Raw genomic sequence first — 21,611 nt, forward strand, 5'->3', positions numbered from 1 at the left:
TTCTTTACAATTGGCTTACATGCTTACGGTTCTGCTCCGGATGGGTTTTCCTCCTTTTTTCTTAAAATGGATCAGGGTGCTATATGACGATCCTGTTGCCATGGTGCGTGTGAATGGGTGGGCATCTTCACTGATCCCGATCAGGGGCGGCACCCGTCGGGGATGCCCGCTTTCACCTCTACTCTTTTTACTTGCTCTTGAACCTCTCTCCTGTAAACTTTGGCAATTGCATGGTGCGGCTGCGTTGCGATTCCGACAGCGACCGCTGGTGGTGTCACTATACGCGGACGATTCAGGAAAGGGGGTGGTGATGAACAGAGTGTCTGAATTAAGCAGACCACTCCTACCCAGTCCAAAGATCAGGGCTTGATCCATCACCGTTATTTATCTCACTGCACCGTCCCAGCTCAGAACCTGGCTATATGCAAATCAGTCTGTCCCTGGCCCAGTGCATCATGGGAACAGGGCAGAATAAACTACCAAGCCAATTCTTCACCAGAAAGGAGACAAGCTACCGGGGACGGGTTTCTGGCATTTCAGCCGTCTTCGGCCCGGCTTGCTTAAATCCTGATGGGGCAGTGAGAAAGGGACTCATGTCTGAGTATACCCTGCTCATTGCACCATCAGGATTCATTAGTCCGTACATGTGCAGTCCGGGCCAGCATCAGGAGGATCACAACCTAATTATACAAATGAGGCTATCAGCGCACACCAAACACATTTCATGCTACAGTGTTTTGTTTCCATTAAGGCAGCATATTGTCTTCATCTACATTGTCACATGAACATAACCTATCTTGACCATAAACAGTGTCCCCTGTCCTTTTATTTGTTAACTCTTATAGATATCTGGTCTACCACCCGCTTCAATTTTCTCAGGTTCACCCCCCGTACTATGCTCCTGTAATTTCCATTATGTCTTCGTCAACCTGATCCCCCTGGTGAGAGATCAAGTAGCATGTCAATGGCGCCCATGTATCATTGGGTCTGGATGACACTGGTAACATTTCCGCATAAGTAGCAGGTTGTTCCTGGCACTTAATTACGTCCTCCAGCCATACCTTGAACTTAGGCGCCTGCCCCATCTGCAGGCCACCCTTCGTTTAGCCACCAGCAGCGCTATAGCATTAAATTTCCGATGTTCCGACCTAAGGGGTTTAACATACCCAAGTGTAGCCATCAAGGGATCCAGCCTCACTGGGGTATTGATCATTACCTGTAGTGCACCGACCACTTGGGTCCAGTAGTCCTTGGCCGTCAGGCAATCCCAGGCTAAGTTTAGAAAATTAGACCCCTCAGCACGGCATCTATCGCATCTATCACTTGCTCTAAGCTTATATATGTACATCATAGCCGGGGTATAATATAGTCTGTGCAGGAACTTGTAATGAATAATCCGGAGCCTGCTACTCGCCGAAACTTGTTCCGTCTGCGAGCAGCAGTACTCCCATTGGTCCTCCGTCAGGTGCGTGCCAAACTCCTCCCCCAATCGTCTACGTGACTGTATCTATGAACTCCTTCTGAGAGTGGACTGACAAATAGATCTGTGACACTAGTTTCGTAGGTATAGTCTTGCCCAGCATGAGCTGAAGAGGGACTTACACCTGTGGCTCCTCTGGGAATTCCTATGTTAATGAACGTACACCTTGCCTTAGTCTAATGTACAAAAAGACATCTAATTCCGTTGTCGGGGTTTATGGGAACATATGCTTGATAGAGCGAAATTTCTGTTTGTGGTACATATCCCCCCATGTATTGGATTGTCTTGCGTTTGAAGGCTTGAAATATTTCCTCTTGCAGTAGAGACATACTAGGATGATGGGTCAGAGGAAGTAATGACGCATACAACATGGGCACTCCCAGCATACGGCTCAAGCGCTGCCATGATGTGATCGTGTATATAAGCGAGTTGGGGTGTCTCTCACTGGGACCCACTTTTAGGTACAATGCTCCATCCAGAGGAACAGGGTGTACCAGCCAATGTTCTGCCGCCACTTGTGGCATATATTTTGGTTGCTTGACCCAGTGCCACGCAAAGTGGGCCTGCGCTGCAGCGAAATAGAGCTCAAAGTCCAGTATTCCGAACTCCCCCTTTGCAATGGGAAGTGATGACGCGGCCTGACTCAATCTCGGCTGTTTACCCCCCCCAGACTAGCTGTATTAGCTCTGTCCTAAAAGTTTTTAAAAAATGCGTTCCTGGGTAGTAGGGTATATTCAAAAACTAATACAGAAATTGTGGAAGTATCACCATTTTGTATTAAAGACGTACGTCCAGCCATGGACAGTGGCAGTGCTACCCATCTCGAGATGTTCTCCGCTACTAGAGTCATAGTTGTCCCATGGTTCAGCCTCAACACTTCTTCCCTGTTTCTAGTAACTACAATACCGAAGTATTTTAGATCGTCCGCGCACCACTCAAGGGGATAATCCATTGAACATTTCTCCGACGCATATGTGAGCAGGAAAATACTAGATTTCGCCCAGTTGATCTGGACCCCAGAAAGTCTTCCAAAGACTATGAGTTCACGCAGTATCTGGTTCAGTGTATTTCGTGGATCAGTGACAGTGATGTCGTTCGCATACAGGGACACAAGTATTTGGCGTTGATAGCATTGTAGGGCCCTTTCACAATGACATTGGCTTAGCTTCGTCGCTAGCGGTACCACAGCTATAGCGAAGAGCAGAGGGGACAGCGGACACCCCTGCTAAGTCCCCTCACGTTATATCAAACGGTCGGGACACTTGGCCATTAACAAGCACCCTAGCTGACAGCATGGTCTACAGTAGTTTAATCCAGGATAAAAACAGGGTTGAAAACCCCATCCGTCTCATAACGGCAAAAATATAGACCCACTCTACAGAGTCAAACGCCTTAGTGGCATCCAGAAAAATTGCTGCTATAGGAAACTCCAGGCCAATAGTATTTATAATGGCGAATTGTGTTCTTAAATTGTGGGATGTCGATCTTCCCTGCACAAAACACGATTGGTCCGGCAGTATCAGGTTTTCCATCAGTAGGCTCAGTCTTGTTGCAATGAGTTTCGCTAGGATTTTTGCATCACAGTTAAGGAGCAATAACGGCCTGTATAATGAGTCACAGAGCTCCGGGGCCTTGTTTGCTAAAGCAAAGACAGTATGAGGGCTTCTCGCATAGTGGGAGGGAGATGTCTCACTTCCATTGCATCCCCGTACACTTCTCTCAGACGGGGGCCATAATATCAATGTATGTTTTAAAAAATTCAATCGGGATCCCATCCGTACCCGTGGCCTTGCTAGATTGCATACTCATTATGGCTTCCCGCACCTAGTCTAGTTCAAATGGTGCACATAAAAATGCTCTCTATCCATCATCTAGCCATCCTAGCGCAACGTCCCCCAGAAAAACATCGAACTCAATATCGCCCATCACTGTAGTAGTATATAGTGTGCTGTAATGCTCTAGAAATGTATTGAGGATGGTGGTTGTATCTCGACGTAGCACACGAGTCGAGTCTTTTACCTCTGTGAGCAGTGTCGGCGCTTTACTTTATGCGCCAACATCTCCCTCTCCGTAGCTTCTTGCTACCCAGTATTTACCTTTAAATCTCGCTGCCCTTTGCGCTTCTTTCATGTATAGAGTGAGTTTGTCTCGAAAGACAGCTTGCGCGGCTCCCTCAGGGTGCACAGCCAGCGCTGTCTCCAGTTGTTTGAGGTCCCCTTCCAATGCTCTTAGCGTAGCTTGTATATCCTTAAGTACTCCGGCTCCCTTCGCTATACAGAACCCTTGCATTGTTACTTAAAACGCTTCCCAAACTATTTCTACATTCTGGACCGAGTCTCTGTTCCTCCGGAAGAAATCATCGATCTCCTCCCTCCGTTCCTCCTGGAAGACAGTGTCAAGCAATGCTGAGGCTTGAAGTGTCCATGGTCTACGCGGTACGTTGAAGTCAGTAGATGTAAGTGCCAGTAGCACCGGTGCAACATTGCAATATGTACATTGATCCTGTCTAAATACGAAAATTTGCCTCTTCTTTCTGGGATCCCCCCAGGCCTCGCACATTCCATGAAATGATATTCAAAGAACCTATCACTGCTTCAGCCATAACCTCCCTTTATGTGCTCCCCTTGTAGCGGCAATCCAATGGCACATTTCTGTAACACTGCACCAATCTCACCTTTAATAAACAACTGGTACAACCTGCAGCATTCCTCATGTGACTGTCATTCGGACTCACACTCCATTCGCTTATCATAGCCATCGCTGCGTGACTCTGCCACAATTACTGCCTCCCATCGTCGGCTCTCTCGGGGGATGACCCTCCAGATGCACCAGGGCTGCCGCCCTCGTGCCGCCGTCGCTTCACAGACCTAAGGAACTCTTCTGCTAGATGAAGATTAGTAAAGAATCGCTGCCTCCCCTGGTGCGTTATCCTAAGTTTGGCTGGGTAGAGCAGCACATAGTCAATCTGTGCTTCCCGTAGTTTTTTCTTCACATCTAAGAATTTACGTCTTTTCTCTTGCACAATTGGTGTAAAGTCTGGATAGATTGAAAACGCATTGCCATCATATTTCATGGTCTATTTTTGACGAGCCATTTGGAGAGCCACATCCCAGTCTCGATAATTTAGTAGACGTGCTATTATGGGTCGCCCCCAGTTGCTTCTCCACGTACTCCTCCATTCTCCCTGTGTTGGTGGATTCCGGAATACCTATTACTTATGTTCCGGCGGCTACGGGCTTCCAAATCTTCATTCTTAGCTGCTATTGTTCTAAGGATTTTGTCCATACGCGCAAGTTGTGCGGTGTGCCCTGCCGTGGTGTCATCATTATCAGAGATCCTCCTCTCCGTTTCCTTAATATGCTCCTCGTGGGTTACAACTTGTGCGCTATGGCATCCATGTGATCCACCTTATCAACCACAGTTGTGAATCCTTGTCTCATTTCTTGCAGAATATTATGCATATCTAAATTCTATAGCGCTCTACTCCCATTACTTCTGCTCTGCCCTTCTGCCTTTTGGCCATCTTGCTTGGACCGGGGCACTTTCTTTGCTGAGTCAAGTCATTTTTGGCTGCCTGGTTTCCCCATGGTAACCCCGGCCCTTCGCATATATAGGGGATTGCAAAGTTATTGCACTCAAGGTCGGTCTTCCCAGGTCTCGTAGTCTACCCTCAGGCCTGGTGTCTTCTTTGCAAGGTCTTATGTTGCTTCTAGAGGTGTGCCTGCCGCGATCCGGTGTATCCACACACTGTCGCTGTGCCCTTGTCCATTAGACTCTGAGACCCCTCTGTGCAGTATTAAAAAATTTTTTTTATAAGGACTCAAATCAAAACAAATAGACCTTTATTCAGCTTTCACATAAATGTCCACGACGCCAATGTTCGGGGGGGTGGCCAAACCCAGCCTACTCTGGGCTATGAGGCGCCCCAGTGTTGTGAGTGCCTCCGGACACCGCAACTTGACTCCCGCAGTGTGCTTCACGAAAGGGGGCCTGGGCAATGTGGTCCCCTCCTGAAGAGACCTCTCCCGCTGCGCTAGATGCGAACCGCCGCTTTTGTAGGCAGCGGTAGATCAGTGTCGAGCGGGCAGTCCGGGGCAGGTCCCCCACAGTAGTCGAAGCAAAAGAGATATCCAAACAGTCCCTGGGCCACTCCCCACCAGTAGCAGGTCACAGTGCGCCACCTCAGTTCCACAATACTCTAGAGCCCAGGGAAAGCCAGCATACAGTTCACGAGGCAAGGAAGCAGAAGGCACTATTACGCACACCTCTTCAAATTAGCCTCCCCCTCTTGTCTCAGGACTCAATCCAGGGGCCGGGACCCAATGATAGACGGTGTCAGAAGGACGTGCAGTCCACAGTGTTCAAATATCATAGATACTGACCTTTCTGACGCTCGAGGAGGAGCCCTGTTGCTTGACGCTCGAGGAGGAGCCCTGTTGTTGCTGGACGATTGAAGAGGATTTTACCCACGCCTTGCCGCACCCACTGCGCCGGTGCCGCTTCGTGCCCTCGACTCTGGGGAGGTGCTGCCAGTGGAGAAGTTGTTGTTGTGCTGGAAGGTGAAAAGGGCACTGAGCAGGCTGCGCTGATCGCCGCAGGGACTCAATCTGCCAGGAATCCCTGCGTGACCAGCAACACCTGGTCCGCGTTCGCCGCTCAGCCCTGCCCACAGGACCTTGTGCTCTCTACATAATTGACCCTAGGCCCGCTGCGCGAGAACGTCCCGGGAGAAGCCCGGACAAAGAGCGGGCCATCTGAGGCCGGAGGAGGCCGGGCCGGGCAACCCCCCTAACATTTTCAATACGGACTGTGCCGTCCACATAGACTGTGGGTCAGTGAACTTACTTTGTTGTCTTTTAAAGTCGTCCCACAGTTGCCCTGCCAGCCGTGGCAGTGGTAGGGGTTTATAGTTCTTTTTTCTTGTCGCCTACAAGTGTAAAAGCTGAAGTTGGCTAATTGCCTGGGATTGCAGGTCCATTTGGGGTTATTATTATAACATGTCACCCAAGGCAGGGAAGGGGGATGAAAGTGCAACTGGCAGCACGGGTGGGTCCTTGACAAGAACTATAGACCAGTTTATAACTAGCACCGAGACCGCCCTCATTGCAGCCACCGACGACATTCAAGCCTTGCTCGACAACGGGGAAACGGCGGCCCTCATCCTCCTGGACCTCTCCGCGGCGTTCGACACGGTCTGCCACCGCACCCTAGAACAGTGCCTGCACAACATCTGAATCCAGGAGAAGGCACTGGAGTGGATCATCTCCTTGCTCGCTGGAAGAACCCAGAGAGTCCGTCTCCCCCCGTTCAGATCCGAGGCCACCGAAGTAATCTGCGGCGTACCACAAGGATCATCAATCAGCCCCACGCTGTTCAACATTTACATGAGCCCCCTCGTGGCCATCGCACGCCAACACAACCTCAACCTAATCTCCTACGCTGACGACACCCAGCTGATCCTCTCCCTCACCAACAACCCCGACACTGCCAGAACCAACCTACACGAAGGGATGAAAGACGTAGCCGAGTGGATGACGAACAGCCGCCTGAAACTGAACTCAGATAAGATGGAAGTCCTCATCCTGGGATCATCACCCTTCGCCTGGGACGACTCCTGGTGGCCCCCTGCCCTCGGCAACGCACCCAAACCAACGGACCACGCACGAAACCTGGGCTTCATCCTGGACTGCTCACTCTGGATGACCAGACAAGTCAACGCCGTCTCCTTGTCATGCTTCAACACCCTACGCATGCTCCGGAAGATCTTCCAGTGGATCCCCACTGAAACCAGGAAGACTGTCACCCAGGCCCTCGTCACCAGCCGACTGGACTACAGGAACACCATTTACGCCGGAACCACAGCCAAACTTCAGAAAAGACTACAGCGCATTCAGAACGCCTCAGCACGACACATCATGGACATCACCTTGACACAGCCACATTTCCTGACATCTGAGACCTGCACTGGCTCCCCGTCAACAAGAGAATCACGTTCCGACTCCTCACCCATGCACACAAAGCTCTCCACAACCAAGGCCCCAGATACCTCAACGATCGCCTGACCTTCTACACTCCCACCTGCCAACTTCGATCGACCAGCCACGCCCTCGCCGCTGTTGCCCGCATCCGACGAGCCACAACGGGAGGAAGATCCTTCTCCTACCTGGCTGCCAAGACGTGGAACTCCCTCCCCATCCACCTCCGCCTGACCCAAGACCACCTCTCCTTCAGGAAGCAACTCAAGACCTGGCTGTTCGAGCAGTAGTGGACCCCGCTCCCCCAAGCGCCTTGAGACCCTCCGGGTGAGTAGCGAGTTATGTAAATGCTTTGATAGATTGAAGGGCTGCCGTAGCGCTGGAACGCGAGATAGCCATAACGAAGAAGAGATTGTCACTAGAACCTATCTTCTCTAAGCGTTCCTCACTGGGTATCATTAGGGACTCCATCACCCCAGAGCTGCTGTCCGCAAACTCATCTAAGTTTGTAATACAGTTGGATACGAGTTGGGATATGGAGGCAACCAATGTATCTGATAAATGTCGTACAGTGGCCCCTACTATCTTGAGTACAATCTCAGAGGATAGCCCCTTAAAAACACCTACAAATGGGAAAAGGAAACAAAGGGGGGAGGTCATAAGGGCAGACGCCCCAAAGTAATTAAATCCACCACCCCAGGAGGGACCCCTGTTACACGGCCTCATCCTGCTACCGATAGAACGCTGCTTACCACCACAACTTCAGGGGAGCAGACTTCTGTGTTGACTCAAAGCTTGCCGTTGTCTGCACAGCCCCCAGATAGCTTCTTCGGCCAGATAGAGCATTTGATGAAGTCGCTGATGCTACCCCTATTCAAAAGAATTAAATTAGTCCTTGAAAAATTGGGGAAGCTGGAAAATATTGTAACAACTAATACTACTGTCTTGGAGAAGTGTGTGGGCTGTTCTAGGGCCCACAATAGTGTATCCAATGGAGTTGTTTTGTCAGCTCATGTTGGTAACTCTGCCGTTAGCCCCTACACAACACACTCCCAACCTCACAGGCTCCCAAGTCAACAAGATGAGGGGCACTTCTGGGGGACTTAAGACAAGCCTCACCACCAGTAAGAGAGCTGAAGCATAGGGGCGGGAGGGTAAGCAGGTGATAGAACCCAGCAATGTGGCGGTAGAGTCAATCCCTAAAGAGAAGGAGGTGGCAGTTGCAGAAGATAGGAAGAGGAAGCTTCCCTGTATTGACCTTTCCCCTGACTCAGAGCCCTACACAGTGATAATGTCAGGGGTATCTGAGCTACAACAGGATAAACAGGAAAATCACAGGGAATTGAAAAATAAAGTTATTTTTTGGCTCAGCAATTATAGACCACTCCCAGGATATATCAACTGTGAAATCCTTCACATAAGGAGGGTGAGTTGGTTGGGTATCAGACGTAAGGACCTGGCAGGGGATTGTATAATTGTAAATTGAGACCTCAGAGCAGTCAGGTTCATCTGCGAAGGAAAGGTACCTAGAGGGGAGGGTGGGATCTTAACACTTGAACTGAGCTACTTTTATCCTCGCCCTAATACAGGTATCTCTCTGTTTTCACGGAATTGGTATGAAACACCTTCTAGACATCCTACTTCTGGTTTTAGGGGGAGCGTTATTTTCCCCGGGGTCATCAATTGGACACCCCTTTCAACCACCCCATTTTTACAAATAATCGTTTTGCCCCCCTGTTTACCCTAGAGGCAAACGACTGACTTGGGGTTGGTAAGGTCTCGCACAGGTCACAGCATAACGGGGTTCAACCTCATAGTTTAGGGGTTTCCACCAGTAGTATTATATCACCGCCTCATGACTACTCCCCCCTCCTGCCTTCCACTCCTATTAACAACAGCGTTGTCACGGGGAACTCAGTTACTCGTTACATGGGGGGGAAACCGGAGGTGAGCTCTAGTTATGAGGTCCCTTTGGTGAAGGTCTCCTCATGGAACATTGCGGGCCTGGAAAAGAAATTACATGTACCAGACTGGGCTAGCCTTTTGATAAGTCTGACATCTGGTTTTTCCAGGAAACTTGGGCATTAGTCCCTCTATTTCGCTCTGGTGATTTACATTTCTGTAAACCAGCAGCCAAGGGGAGTAGGGGAAGACCGGTGGGAGGCCTGACGATATGGGTACGTCAACGCGAGGGTGTCTTCGTGGTTGAGATTCCGATAGACAGCCCGGATATTATGGCAATAAGGATTACCTCCACAAAGGGTCTTAACATTATTATTATTAACATATATATTAGGGGGCTCCCAGGCGGGAGATGTTCTCCAACAGGCCTCTTATTAGAGGAATTTCTTTGTACCATTTCTAACAACGGTAATAGGGTTGGGGCTGGGGATTTCAACACCTGTTTTGAGCCACTTGGTCTGGTTGACGGGAAGCTTACAGAGGCAGAAGACTCTATGTGGGGTATTCCTCAGCTGGAGCTGGTGCCCGTTAAAAAATGGACGCATGTGGCTCTGTTTATGAAGTGGTTGTGCCTTGAAAAGGGCCTGCGGGCTGTTGATGGCAGAACAAAGTCAGATAGGGCAGGCGCAGTTACTTTTGACAATGAAAGATCTGGGTCTCGCATCGACTATATACTGGACAATTTGGAGTTGTGGTTGGTTATTGTCGATATGGTGGTCGCGTGTAGAACCGAGAGCGAACACAACCCCCTAGTCCTGTCTGACAGATAACCGCTTTATTGCCTCAATCATGGCAGATGTCCCTATGGTTCAGGGAAAGGTAACCCTAACTAACGATGTGAGAAGGGTACGTTGGCCTAAAATAGCTATGAATGAGGGTTCTTTGACCAGGATAAGGAACTTGCTTATTAGTACGGTGGACAGATTAAACAGGTTTGAGTCACAGGTTGAGATTAACAGGAAATTCCCAGAAATCCACAATGTTTTTTTTTTCTGAATTTAAAACTTTTTGTTAAGAGTTTACCCCCTAACATTATTAATAAAGAGTTGAGACCCTGTTCCTGGTATGATAAAGGCTGTAGATAGGCACATAGAGCCCCGATTACAGCCATTAAATCTAGACTTCCAGAGGACATCCGTAGTTGTAGGGCTTTTTACAAACTCGCCCAACTAACTGCTAAGAGGAACTGGGACGAGGACCGCTAGAGGGGTTTGCTTCAGGCTTGCGAGGGGTGGACATGGCTCAATTCTGGCACCTGCTCAAATGGGGCAATCGCTTGCAGGATTCGGTTCCCACAAATCATGTGGAGCCACAGGCCTGGGTTTCAAACTTCGAAAACCAATTTAAACTAAAGAGTAGGCCCTCAGCTGAGACTCGGTCTCCTATGAGTGAGGTCTCCCTGGTTTTTGTACCAAGTGAGGTGAAGGCTGTCCTAAAGGGCATTCCAAGCTGCAAAGCATCTGGCCCAGACTGTATACCTGCCGACTTATTTAAAAATGAGCAAGATCTATGGGTCCCATATTTGACCATGTTAGTCAATGCCCTTGCTAGTGGAGCATTAGTTTCCGATTCATGGTCAGGGGCAGAGATTTTGCCTATCTACAAGAAGGGCGATCGCTCTGCCCCGGCGAACTATCGTCCAATTAGTCTTATAGACGCGGTACAAAAGATTGTGGCCCGCATTCCTTTGGGTCTCATTCAGGGCTGGATGGCTGATTTTGATGCATTAACACCCCTCCAGGCGGGGTTTAGTCCCACATTGGTACCCTAGACCAGGCATTTAGGGTTATGCTCCTATATTGGAAAGAGGTCCTCCTGGGGGGTGGCATGCTATTTGCGGCCTTCGTGGACCTAAGGTCCACATTCGATCTTGTACCGAGGATTAAGTTGTGGGAAGTATTATTGGGGATGGGTATGCCTAAAGAGTTGGTAGCTTTCCTCATCAACCTGCACAAACACACGTATGCTAGAGTTCGATGGGGTAAGCCTGGGGAGGTGACCGACAGTTTTGAGGTCCCTAAAGGGGTCAGACAAGGGTGTGTGCTAGCTCCTACCTTGTTTTCTCTGTTTATTATGACTGACTCACCCTCCCTTGCTGGCAAGAAAGTTCCACTGCTCATGTTCGCGGACGACATGCTCTTTCTAAGGCGAGACAGGGGTTACAACTTGCACTGTCTCGCTTTGAGCTCTTCTGCCGCGAACATGAGCTGGAAGTCAACGTTGGGAAGACCAAATTTATGGTTGTCTGTGGTCCAAGACCAGTTAAAGCTAGGGTCAAAATGGGTGGGGTCATCCTAGAACAGACGGCTGTCTTCACATACTTGGGTGTCACTTTTAGTGAAAACCTACGTTGGAAACAGCAACTTGACCTCCTAACTCTTAAGCATGCCCAACTTGGTGGTGCTCTGTTGAAGGAGCACAAACTCCCTAACCAAACCTTTGGGCCCCCTGATTAAAATTTATGGTTCCAAAATATTACTGGCCATTATCTACGGAGCAGAACTGTGGGTTTAGTGACACTTCCCAACTTAAGGTTGCACAGAACAAATTCTTCAGATCAGCAATAGGGCTACCCCAATCAACACCTCGTATTCCTCTATTATGACCTAGGATGTGACCCCTTTGAAGACGTGATTCAGGGTAGACAACTGGCATTTTGGCACCGCCTGTCGACGACACCGGAACTGTCATTGTATGCGAAGGCCCTTTTGGAAGTAAAGGGGCTTCGGGGTGCACCTAGGATTCCCTGGCTATCAGGAATAAAGTCAAAGACTGTAAGGGAAGACTATGGAAAGATACCCCCTTGTTGACACATTGGAAACCTACAAGGGTGTTATGAGAAGCCCTCACTCACCAACCTGGTTGGTGACATGCTTCATCATCGGGCCCACCAGGAGAAGCAGAGTGCCTCCCTGGTGTGCTACAACGCCAGATTACTGCGGAGCTGGATTTCGTGACAGTGATGTGAAAAGTGATGTTAAAAATGTCCAATACTGTACCAACCAAAATGATTCATTTACTGGTCAGTTTAGACATGGTTAAAAAAATTATGTGTGGAAAAACTACACCAATTATGATGGGAGTTTCCACTTAAAGTAGGGTCAACATGCTTTTGCCCTTTATAGGTGTAAGTATTACGTGGGCATTCGTCAGGACCGTGTAGCGTGTACCTTGGCGGTATGGGCGCGCTAAGGCCCACCCTAACCAAAGGACGTGAAAGTTAAAAATTGTGCTATGTGTAAAAAGGTGCAAAACAAAACACAAACCACAAGTTGTGGGATTTACCTCCACTTAGAGGAACCTGTATAGTTTGTGTAGTAAAAGATCCACGGCCCATGGGTCTCGGGAGGGGGGTGGAGGCGAAAATGGCACACCGCCCGCAACGCCTAGCACCCTCTAGGCACCTAGCTTCTCCTGCTCCGCACCCCACGGGTCTTGACCTTGTCTAAACTGACCAGTAAATGAATCATTTTGGTTGGTACAGTATTGGACATTTTTAACATCACTTTTCACATCACTGTCACGAAATCGAGCTCCGCAGTAATCTGGTGTAGCACACCAGGGAGGCACTCTGCTTCTCCTGGTGGGCCCGATGATGAAGCATGTCACCCACCAGGTTGGTGAGTGAGGGCTTCTCATAACACCCTTGTAGGTTTCCAATGTGTCAACAAGGGGGTATCTTTCTATAGTCTTCCCTTACAGTCTTTGCCTCTGTGTTTCTACACAGACACCTTGCATATGACCCTCTTCTTTTGTTTTGTAAAACTAACCCGGGGGATTAAGAGTGCCTCTTACCCTCTCTCTGATTGTTTTTTGATATCAGGAATAAAGGCCAGCCTGATGGATATGGGGCTGGGATTCTTATGGGTGGATCCAGTTACTGTTGTTTTCCCCTCTAAGTAGCTTAAGGAAATTTATTGGAGCAGGATCAGGGAAAAGAGGGTGGCATCTGTTATGGGAAGCTGTATGACTGCTTTATTCCTTGTTATCAAGGACTCTCCCCATTACGAGTAATATTGGGACATTATTACAAAACCGTTAGATCGTAAACTCTATCACCAGTTAAGAGTAGGTTGTCTCCTGCTCAGAGGGTTAACCTGCTCTTGGAATTCTGGTAGTTCTGACGAATATCCCTTTTGTGTTGAGGAGATGGAAACAGTCAACCACTTCCTCTTTTGTTGTCCATTGTACTCACAACCCAGACAAGCCTAGCTGAGGCCTGTATGTCGCTCGCTGGGTACCAGATCCGCATTGGTTGCTGGAATTTTGCAATCTGAAACCACAAAATGTATTGTTATATGCGTATCTAAATTTGTCAGTTGGGCGTGTACAATTCGGTTCCGGAATATGAGATCTTAATACACTGAGTATTTTATGAACCATGTAGGTTAGCAAGATTGTCTACTCCACATGAACTTTTTATCCCTGTTTTTTTTTCTGAATTTTTATTTTCATTGAGAAAAAAGAAAGAGCAATACACAAGGCAGTAGTACAATATACAAGGACATGTGTTCATAAAGGAAGGACGTCTGAGTGCAATGTTATTCAGCATATAACTAATACAGAGAGTAGGGGGGTCAGCGGGGAAGCAAGTCAATAGTAACAAAGTGAAGGATACATGGAATGTCAGATCAGGGGGAAAGGGAGACATCTAGGTTTTCAACAAAAGGGGGCGTACATATATTTCCACGGTAGGCATTCCACTGGTTCCAGATTTTATTCCATTTCCTAGGTCTACCCCTAGCCACATATTCAGTCGTTTCTCTAAACATACACCAATCCATACTTTCCTTCCATACCGATACCGTGGGCGGCCGCTGGGAACCCCACAACTGTGCGATGTCCCTCTTGGCAATCATGTTCCCAAGGGTCGCCCACTGGGTCTGAGCAACATTATATTCATTTGGTTCCCACACATTCAACAGGCAGCGCCTGGCTTCAGGTAGTAATACAACTCCTGTGACCCTCTCCATCACTGCATGCACACGGTTCCAGAATGCAACCATTTCCAGACACTCGCAAATTATATGAAGGAAGGTTCCAACCATTCCACAGCCGTGCTTACATAACCCATCGGGGGAATAACCCATACGAACCAAGCGCGGACCAGTAACATACACACAATGGAGGATTTTAAGCTGGACAAGTGGGAGACGGGCAGGAATAGCCACCTCCTTAGGCGAAGATAACGCGGATTGCCAGTCCTCATCATCCAGCTCCAAACCGTCACCAGTCCAGAACTCCCTGAGACGTAAAAGTAGATCCGCCCGATTGTTCAACTTCTTATATATTAATGAAATCGTGCTATCGGGCACATGACCATCAAGCACACTATCTTCGAGCGTGAATGACTCAGGGATGTCGGCGCCAACAGTGAAAACCAAGGTCAAAGCATGGTGAACCTGTGCATATCTGAAGAATTCCCCATCACTCAACTCATATTCTATCTTTAATGCCTCAAAGGTCTTAATTTTGCCCTTGGCCCAAAGGTCGCCCACCCTGCTAATACCAATCATGTCCCATTTCTCAAAACCTTTCGTTTTCCAGAGACATCCCAATCTTTCGGACGCATATAAAGGAGTTGCACGGGTCAGTCGATCTCTTCATCCCACAGCCACATTCGCATCATGCCAGACTCGTACAGCGATCTTGGTAGGTCCAGTTAATTTCCTCCCTGCTACCTTAGAATAGAGCGCCCTACTGTAGTTCCCGCCCGGTAACAGGTACTTGTCCATTTCGGATGCCTGATTAGGACCAGGTGCGTACGTTGCATGGTTAATCGCACTCAACTGAGAGGCCCAATAATAACGTCTGATATCCGGAAGCGCTATACCTCCGTCGTACCAGGGGAGCGTTCGCTTAGCACGGGCGATACGCGCACGTCTGTCCCAAACTAGCCGCCTCTGTAAGCTCTCCACCTCTCAAATAGCTTGCCGGAATAATATCGAATGTTTACTGGAGCGCGTATAAAAATCGTGGCAGGGACATAATTTTGAAAGGCGCCGCGTGCTCGAGCGGTGACAATGGCAACCTACGCCAGCGCATAACCGAGTTTCAGCCTCTGAAGCGGGGGAGCAGATTGCGCTCGTAGCGGACGGCGGGGTCTAAAGATATGAAGATCCCCAAATATTTGAATCCAGTCTGCGAGACCTGGATAGGAAATCTACGAGGCAGAGGGAGACCACCCGAAAGCACAAACACAGGATTTAGTCCAATTGATACCTAGACCTGAGTTCTTTCTGAACGAAGTAAGCACGTCAAACACATTCAGCGATTTTCGGGGGGACGTGAGGTACAACAAGATATCATCTGCGTAAAACGATACTCGATCCTCAAAATCGAAGGCTCCCATCGCAGCCAGGCAGCCAGTGGTTCCAGAGAGAGGTCGAAAAGGAGGGGGAGAACTGGCAGCCCTACCGTGTACCCCTTCCGAGGGTAAAAGAGTCCGATACTTTGCCATTAACGACCACCTGAGCCTGTGGTTTCTCGTACAAAAGTTTCACCCACCTGATGAACCCGGAACCAAAACCAAATTTCGCGAGGGCGGCCCAGAGATACGCCCATTCTATTGTGTCAAAGGCCATCGTGGCGTCTAAGGAAGCCAAAATGGCCGGCTCATGAAGAGACGCCGCCCTCGCGAGGACGCCATGTAAACGCCGCATGTTAAGTGCAGTGTTGAGATGCAGGATAAAACCAGACTGATCCGGGTGGATCAGGTCACTAATTACCTTGATCAGTCGGTTGGCTAACAATTTGGCTAGAATTTTGGGTTCGGCATTTAAGAGCGAGATGGGCCTATAGGGAGCACAGCGATCCCGTGGCTTCCCCTTCTTGTGGATAACCACGATCGCAGCGAGACGCTGATCACGAGGAAGGGAGCCAAGGTCTCGCGACTCCAGGAACCTATCTTGAAGATACGGTGCCATTTTATCAGGACGCAGTTTGTATAGTTCAATGGGCAGACCATTGGGACCCATAGCCTTGCCAGAGCGAACGGAACGAATAGCGGTGGCAATCTTATCCGCCGAGAGTGGTGCATCCATTGTCTGTCGACCTCCGATAGGCGCGGCAATGCAATGTCACGCAACAACAGATGAGAATCTTCCTCTGCCCTATCAGAGACCGGAGAGTACACCGTTCAAAAGTATTCCACAAAACAATCTCAGCCGGGTCTGTCACACACACTCCAAGTTTCCCTATCACGGGAACCACACGACTCTCCCTTTATTTCTTATCGAATACGCGATCAATTTACCAGCCATGTCCCCAACATCATACAATCTGCCCTGTTGCTCTCTATTCATTACTTTGGCATCATCAGTCACCAGGGCTCTGTAATCTAGCTGCTTCAGGCAGAGGGAGTGTAGTTTAGCACGAGTCACGCCAACCTCAAGGTCACTCTCTAGCTCGGCTATCTCGGTCTCAAGAGGAACAGTTTCTTCGTATTTAGTTTTCTTAGCGCCAGCGATTAGCGACAGAGCCTGTCCTCGGATAACAGTCTTGAAAGCCTCCCACAATGACACAGATGAGGACACCGACCCCACATTTTCAAGAAAATAGTGATCAAGGGACTGTATCAAATCAGTGCGGGTCTTAGGATTGCGAAAATACCAAGGGTTTATGGGAGCGACCCGTCCTTCGCTACACACTTTAGTATCCATGCTGAGCCACAAAGGGGAATGGTCTAATATTGCCCGGGCAAGGTGTCTAATTTCTCTAATAGAGGAGGATTGCGCCGCCGGCATCAGGACGTAGTCAAGTCTGGAGAGACTGCCGTATAGATCCCGGTGCGCAGTCTTAAATGTCTGCTACTGCGCCAGACATACTTCTGCATATCTCGGGCCTCCTGGTAGTCTGTCTGTGGCGGGCAGCGTTGCAGATATTTCCAGGGGGTCCCCATGTATAGCAGGTAACCACTGAGAACGTTCTTAATGGCCGCCGGGCCCGAGGGTTGCAGTCCGCGGCCCTGCTTAGACCAGCCTCCCGCAGCTGCCCGCGACCCCCAGCACCGAGTGGCAGGGCCAGAGGGGCAGCACGCACCAGGGCCGCCCCCGCCTCCACGGATAGCGGCCCCTCGCGCGCCGCGTCCCCACTCACCACCACCGGTGCAGGAGCTCCAGGCGCCGTCATCCACCAGGGCCCCCCGCACAGCCGCTCACTTCGATCGGGGGCTCTACGCGATGATCGTTGACTCCAGGCAGCCACCTTTCTGGACGTGCCTTTGTTCCTCGGTATGCCTTCCTCCCGACTACTGCTGCCTCGTTGCAGTGCACTTTGGCTCTTCCGCCCTATGCAGCCCGCCAACAGGCACCTCCTTCTGGTCGGCCGTTCTGGGGGGGACACTCCGTACTCACTTCACAGCACTGCCCGGTGTTTCACAACCGCCAACAGGTCTGCACAAGCGGCCTCTTTCCGATCTTGCAGCTTCACGGCGCCACCACAGTTTGCGCCTCCACCGACTCCCACAGTGCGCTCTGCAGCCTACTTGCCATTAATCCAGCCCCGGCCTCGCGTTGCTGTTTACTCCGCTCCTGGCGGATCCAGGTCTGCAGGGTTTGCTCTGGACAAAACTTCAGGTGCGCAGCATGTCTCGGGGCAGCAACCGATCAGGCTCCAACTTTCACTGAGTTTGCCTCATGACCGGCACTGTTAGTAGCTGTAGGTGCAGGCAGTTAGCACAGCAGTTGTCCGGAAAAATGTTAGGATTAGTGGTTCAGGCAGCAGGAGCCTCACATGTGTGCGGCCATACTGCTTGTGCGCCCTCTAGAGACCCACGGAGGATGCTGGCTTTGTGCAAGTGGCGTGGCAATGTGGGCATGTGCTTGCTTTCTGGGAGGAAGTAATGAAGATGCTTACAGATATCATACTGGAGCCGGTACATTGCACCCGAACTCTGTTTACTATGGTATGTCAAATGTTACAAGCCCTGTAATAGGCGAATAATTGCAATCTCTACCCTGTTTGCGAAGAGGGCTGTGGCACAATGCTGGGGGGCAAAAGCGGCTCTGACCAAGAAAAAATGGCTCGGTGATCTGCTGTACTGTAAGACTCAGTTACAAACTTATGAGGAGGAACTTCCTGAGGCCTCGCGTCCGAAGGACTTCTGGGCCTCGCTGACTGCATATCTGCTCACTTGTCCTGATTTAGAATGGTCGTCTATGTTTGGGTCTGGGCTGGCTTCCTGCTCGGGCTCATTCAGTATCCTCAGAAATGCTCCATGGTAGGAACGCTAGGATGCCCTACTGCATTTGATGGTGGTTCTGTTCTAATTATGCAACATGTCTGCTTACAGGTTTTTGAAATATCAGTTTCTAAATCTGATAGTACTCAGCCACATGTACGTTTGCACTTATGTCTATATCAGCCTTGGGTCAAGGAGGGAATGAAGTGGGTGGCCTTGTTTACCTTTTTTCTTTTGTTTGCATAGCTCATAATGCGGTGTCACATGTTTGATCAAATGGAGAACCATCAGCAAAATCAATAAACACATTTAAAAAAGTGTTTCCTTCAGCATGTAGCGCTTAGAAGGTGTAACGCTGTTAAGTGTTCTCGATGTGAAATAGCAAAGTATACTCCATTGGTATGTAAAACTCCTGTGTAAAATTACTTTTAACGAAATTAACATGTAAGTGCCATCCTCTGTGGGCATCTCTTGCATGGACCCACTGACACAGGATTAGCAGTAGATCACTGCAGTGTACACACCCTGAGGTTTGCCTGTTTTTCACATGTAGACACGTGCTCAGCAGCAGTGCTAGAGACCCAGTTAGACCTGCCAGATGGGTAACGTTGGATCTGCTGTAGAGATGCGTACTTGTTCTGTTGGTACAAAAACTTGAGAATTATTTCAAAATACATGTGAGTTAGAGGCCATGCGCAGTCTACAAGTCCCTTATCTTTTCTCCCTCAGCATGCCTACCCCCCTCAGTTAAAAACCTCCTTCATTGGGTCCGTCTTTACAAAAGAAGCATTAGAGAGGGAATGGATCAGTAATCCGGAAGGATGGTCGTGAAGCTGCTAAGTATTGGGATTTGTCTCCTTTCTTGGATATATTTGGCCTCAGACTCCTTAAGCTGCCCGTATCATGGTCCTAGTGACCGATAAAGGCGGTATAACTCTAGCACTGCGCCGGGGAGGACCAGTCTAGTCTGCTTGAAGTTCATGATGATGGCACAACAGGGTGAATGTGAGTGCTTGAAAGCTTCTGGAGGCCTCAAGACCTCAGTCAATAAGGGATCAGTGCTTAGCAGCATCTGGAGACCTCTTAGGACATAATCACTCAGTAAGGGATCTAAACAGTCCCATCTAATTCGAAGTATTCTACTATGAGTAAGTATCATACCTCTGTTCATGGGAGTTGGCAGTTGGTTATTCGCATGGCAAGGACATTCCATGATAAGGACTGTGCGGGTTACTTGAAAGATAGGAGATTCTCCTAGACTGTGATTTCCGTTTGTTCAGTTGCTCAGAGCGTGCAGTACTCTACAAAGCCAGGTGGATGGAATAACAGTTAATCCCAGAGACTGGAAATTGCCCTGTGTCCCGTCCGCTTCATCAATTGTCGTCAGGCTTGGCATGCTTTTGATGGATATGATCAAACTAGAGATGCCAATGCCAGGAGCCCCAAGCCGGCTGACACCGGCCTATCCTGCCTGACGGGGTCAAGACTGATTTGAATATGGTAGATTCAGTGTCCCAGTGATCTCAGCGGACAAGAATATGGCTCAAAGTAATTCCAGTGAGTAAGAGGACTTTGCTTTTCGTCATTTTCGTGAGTGCTATGTGACTCGATTTGCAATAGTTGTATTCCTGGGCTATTGCTTTTCAGAGTCCGAGGCCCATTAACTCCGTCCTTGCTGCCCTGTGGGTGCAGTGGGGGCCCTCTGCGGCCCTGCTATGGCTGAGATTGGAGGCGCAGGTGTTCATCTTTGAACACTGTGTGAATTAAGCCCTTTGTGCACTGGCAGTGCACGTTGAGGGGCTTAAAACAGACTGCATCAGACGGGTCATAGATGGCAGGCTTCAAATATTCTTACACTTTATCCCTTTTCCATTCGTCTATTCTGGTGTGGATTCTGTGTCAGGACATTCCAGGGTAAATTAAGTAAGTGTGTATATTGAGCAGTTAACAAATAGTTGTTTGAAGCATGGGCACCTCACTAGGGCCAATGTCTAATAACCAACAGCGCTTCTTGCGTAACCCTTGATACCTGAGCAGGTGAAGCATCTCAAGGGAGTAGAGCTCATCACACTGCTAACCCAATCATTCTCCTTAGCCTTGAGTTAGAAAGTTTGCAAGACCATGGTTGGAGTATAGAATTGAAGTTGGATATGGACAGCCAGTTGCAGCCTGCAGGGACATGGGCAGAAAAGGCTTTCTTGAGGCTCCTCTTTGCTAGAGAACAAAGGCCCATGTCTACTTTGTGTGGCCCATGTCTACTTTGTGTGGCCCCTCTGTGATCCCACCTACTAACTCTATACTGGTAGCATGTTTGAGGTTGTGTAAGCCATGCTTTTTAGCTAACCAGACGTTCTTAAATGCAGTTCATTTCAATCAGGCATTTCTCTCCACAGACCTCCACCATGGCAGTAAATGGTGCTGTGAATGTGAAGGAGGACTGCACATCGCAGGCGGAGAGTAACTGGCATGAGGAGGACGACTGCGCGGAGGAGGCTTATGACAGGTATTGAGTAGCAAATGAATCTGTCATGTGGAACCTACCTGTCATTGGAAGGGACCCCCCCCCCCAACACTTTCACTTCAAGCAGACTGCACATACGAAGGGTAGCAAGGCTACACGGTCAGCAGGCCCTGATATCCAGCATCCATGTGCTCTGCTCTCTTCTACATACTACCTATAGGTTGCATGACTATCTCTGTCCCATGTGGTAAACCCCCAACATACCTGCACCTCATTCTACCCTGGGAAAGGATCTTCCTGCATGCCACAGCACAGCCTCCTCAAGTAGCAGCAACATCTAAGACTAGCTTTGGACTTTGCAGTTCCTTTCCACCCCTTCTTGAGAAATGATGCCAGATAGCGCGGTCAATATCTGTGTTCTTTGTAGAGCCCTTGTTAATATAGTACCAATCCCAAGCCTCCTAAGAGGTGCAATGAGAACGGAATGAAGACATCTGCACAGTCATTCACCATGAATGGCACATTTACAGGGCTGCTGTCCATGTCCTAGAA

At 49.2% G+C, this 21,611-nt stretch overlaps 1 protein-coding gene across 1 annotated transcript in view; it reads left to right on the forward strand.

Moving 5' to 3' along the window:
* LOC147666352 (uncharacterized) overlaps positions 1 to 21,611 on the forward strand; it is a 406,262-nt gene that overhangs the window by 122,647 nt on the left and 262,004 nt on the right. The window contains exon 2 of the mRNA XM_086949103.1: positions 20,992 to 21,101. Coding sequence (XP_086805229.1) covers positions 21,001 to 21,101 — 101 coding nt within the window. The 5' untranslated portion in view covers positions 20,992 to 21,000. The remainder of the gene's footprint in view (positions 1 to 20,991; positions 21,102 to 21,611) is intronic.

The sequence above is a fragment of the Lissotriton vulgaris genome, unplaced genomic scaffold (genome assembly GCF_964263255.1).
Source record: "Lissotriton vulgaris unplaced genomic scaffold, aLisVul1.2 SCAFFOLD_832, whole genome shotgun sequence".
In the NCBI taxonomy this organism is placed as follows: domain Eukaryota; kingdom Metazoa; phylum Chordata; class Amphibia; order Caudata; family Salamandridae; genus Lissotriton; species Lissotriton vulgaris.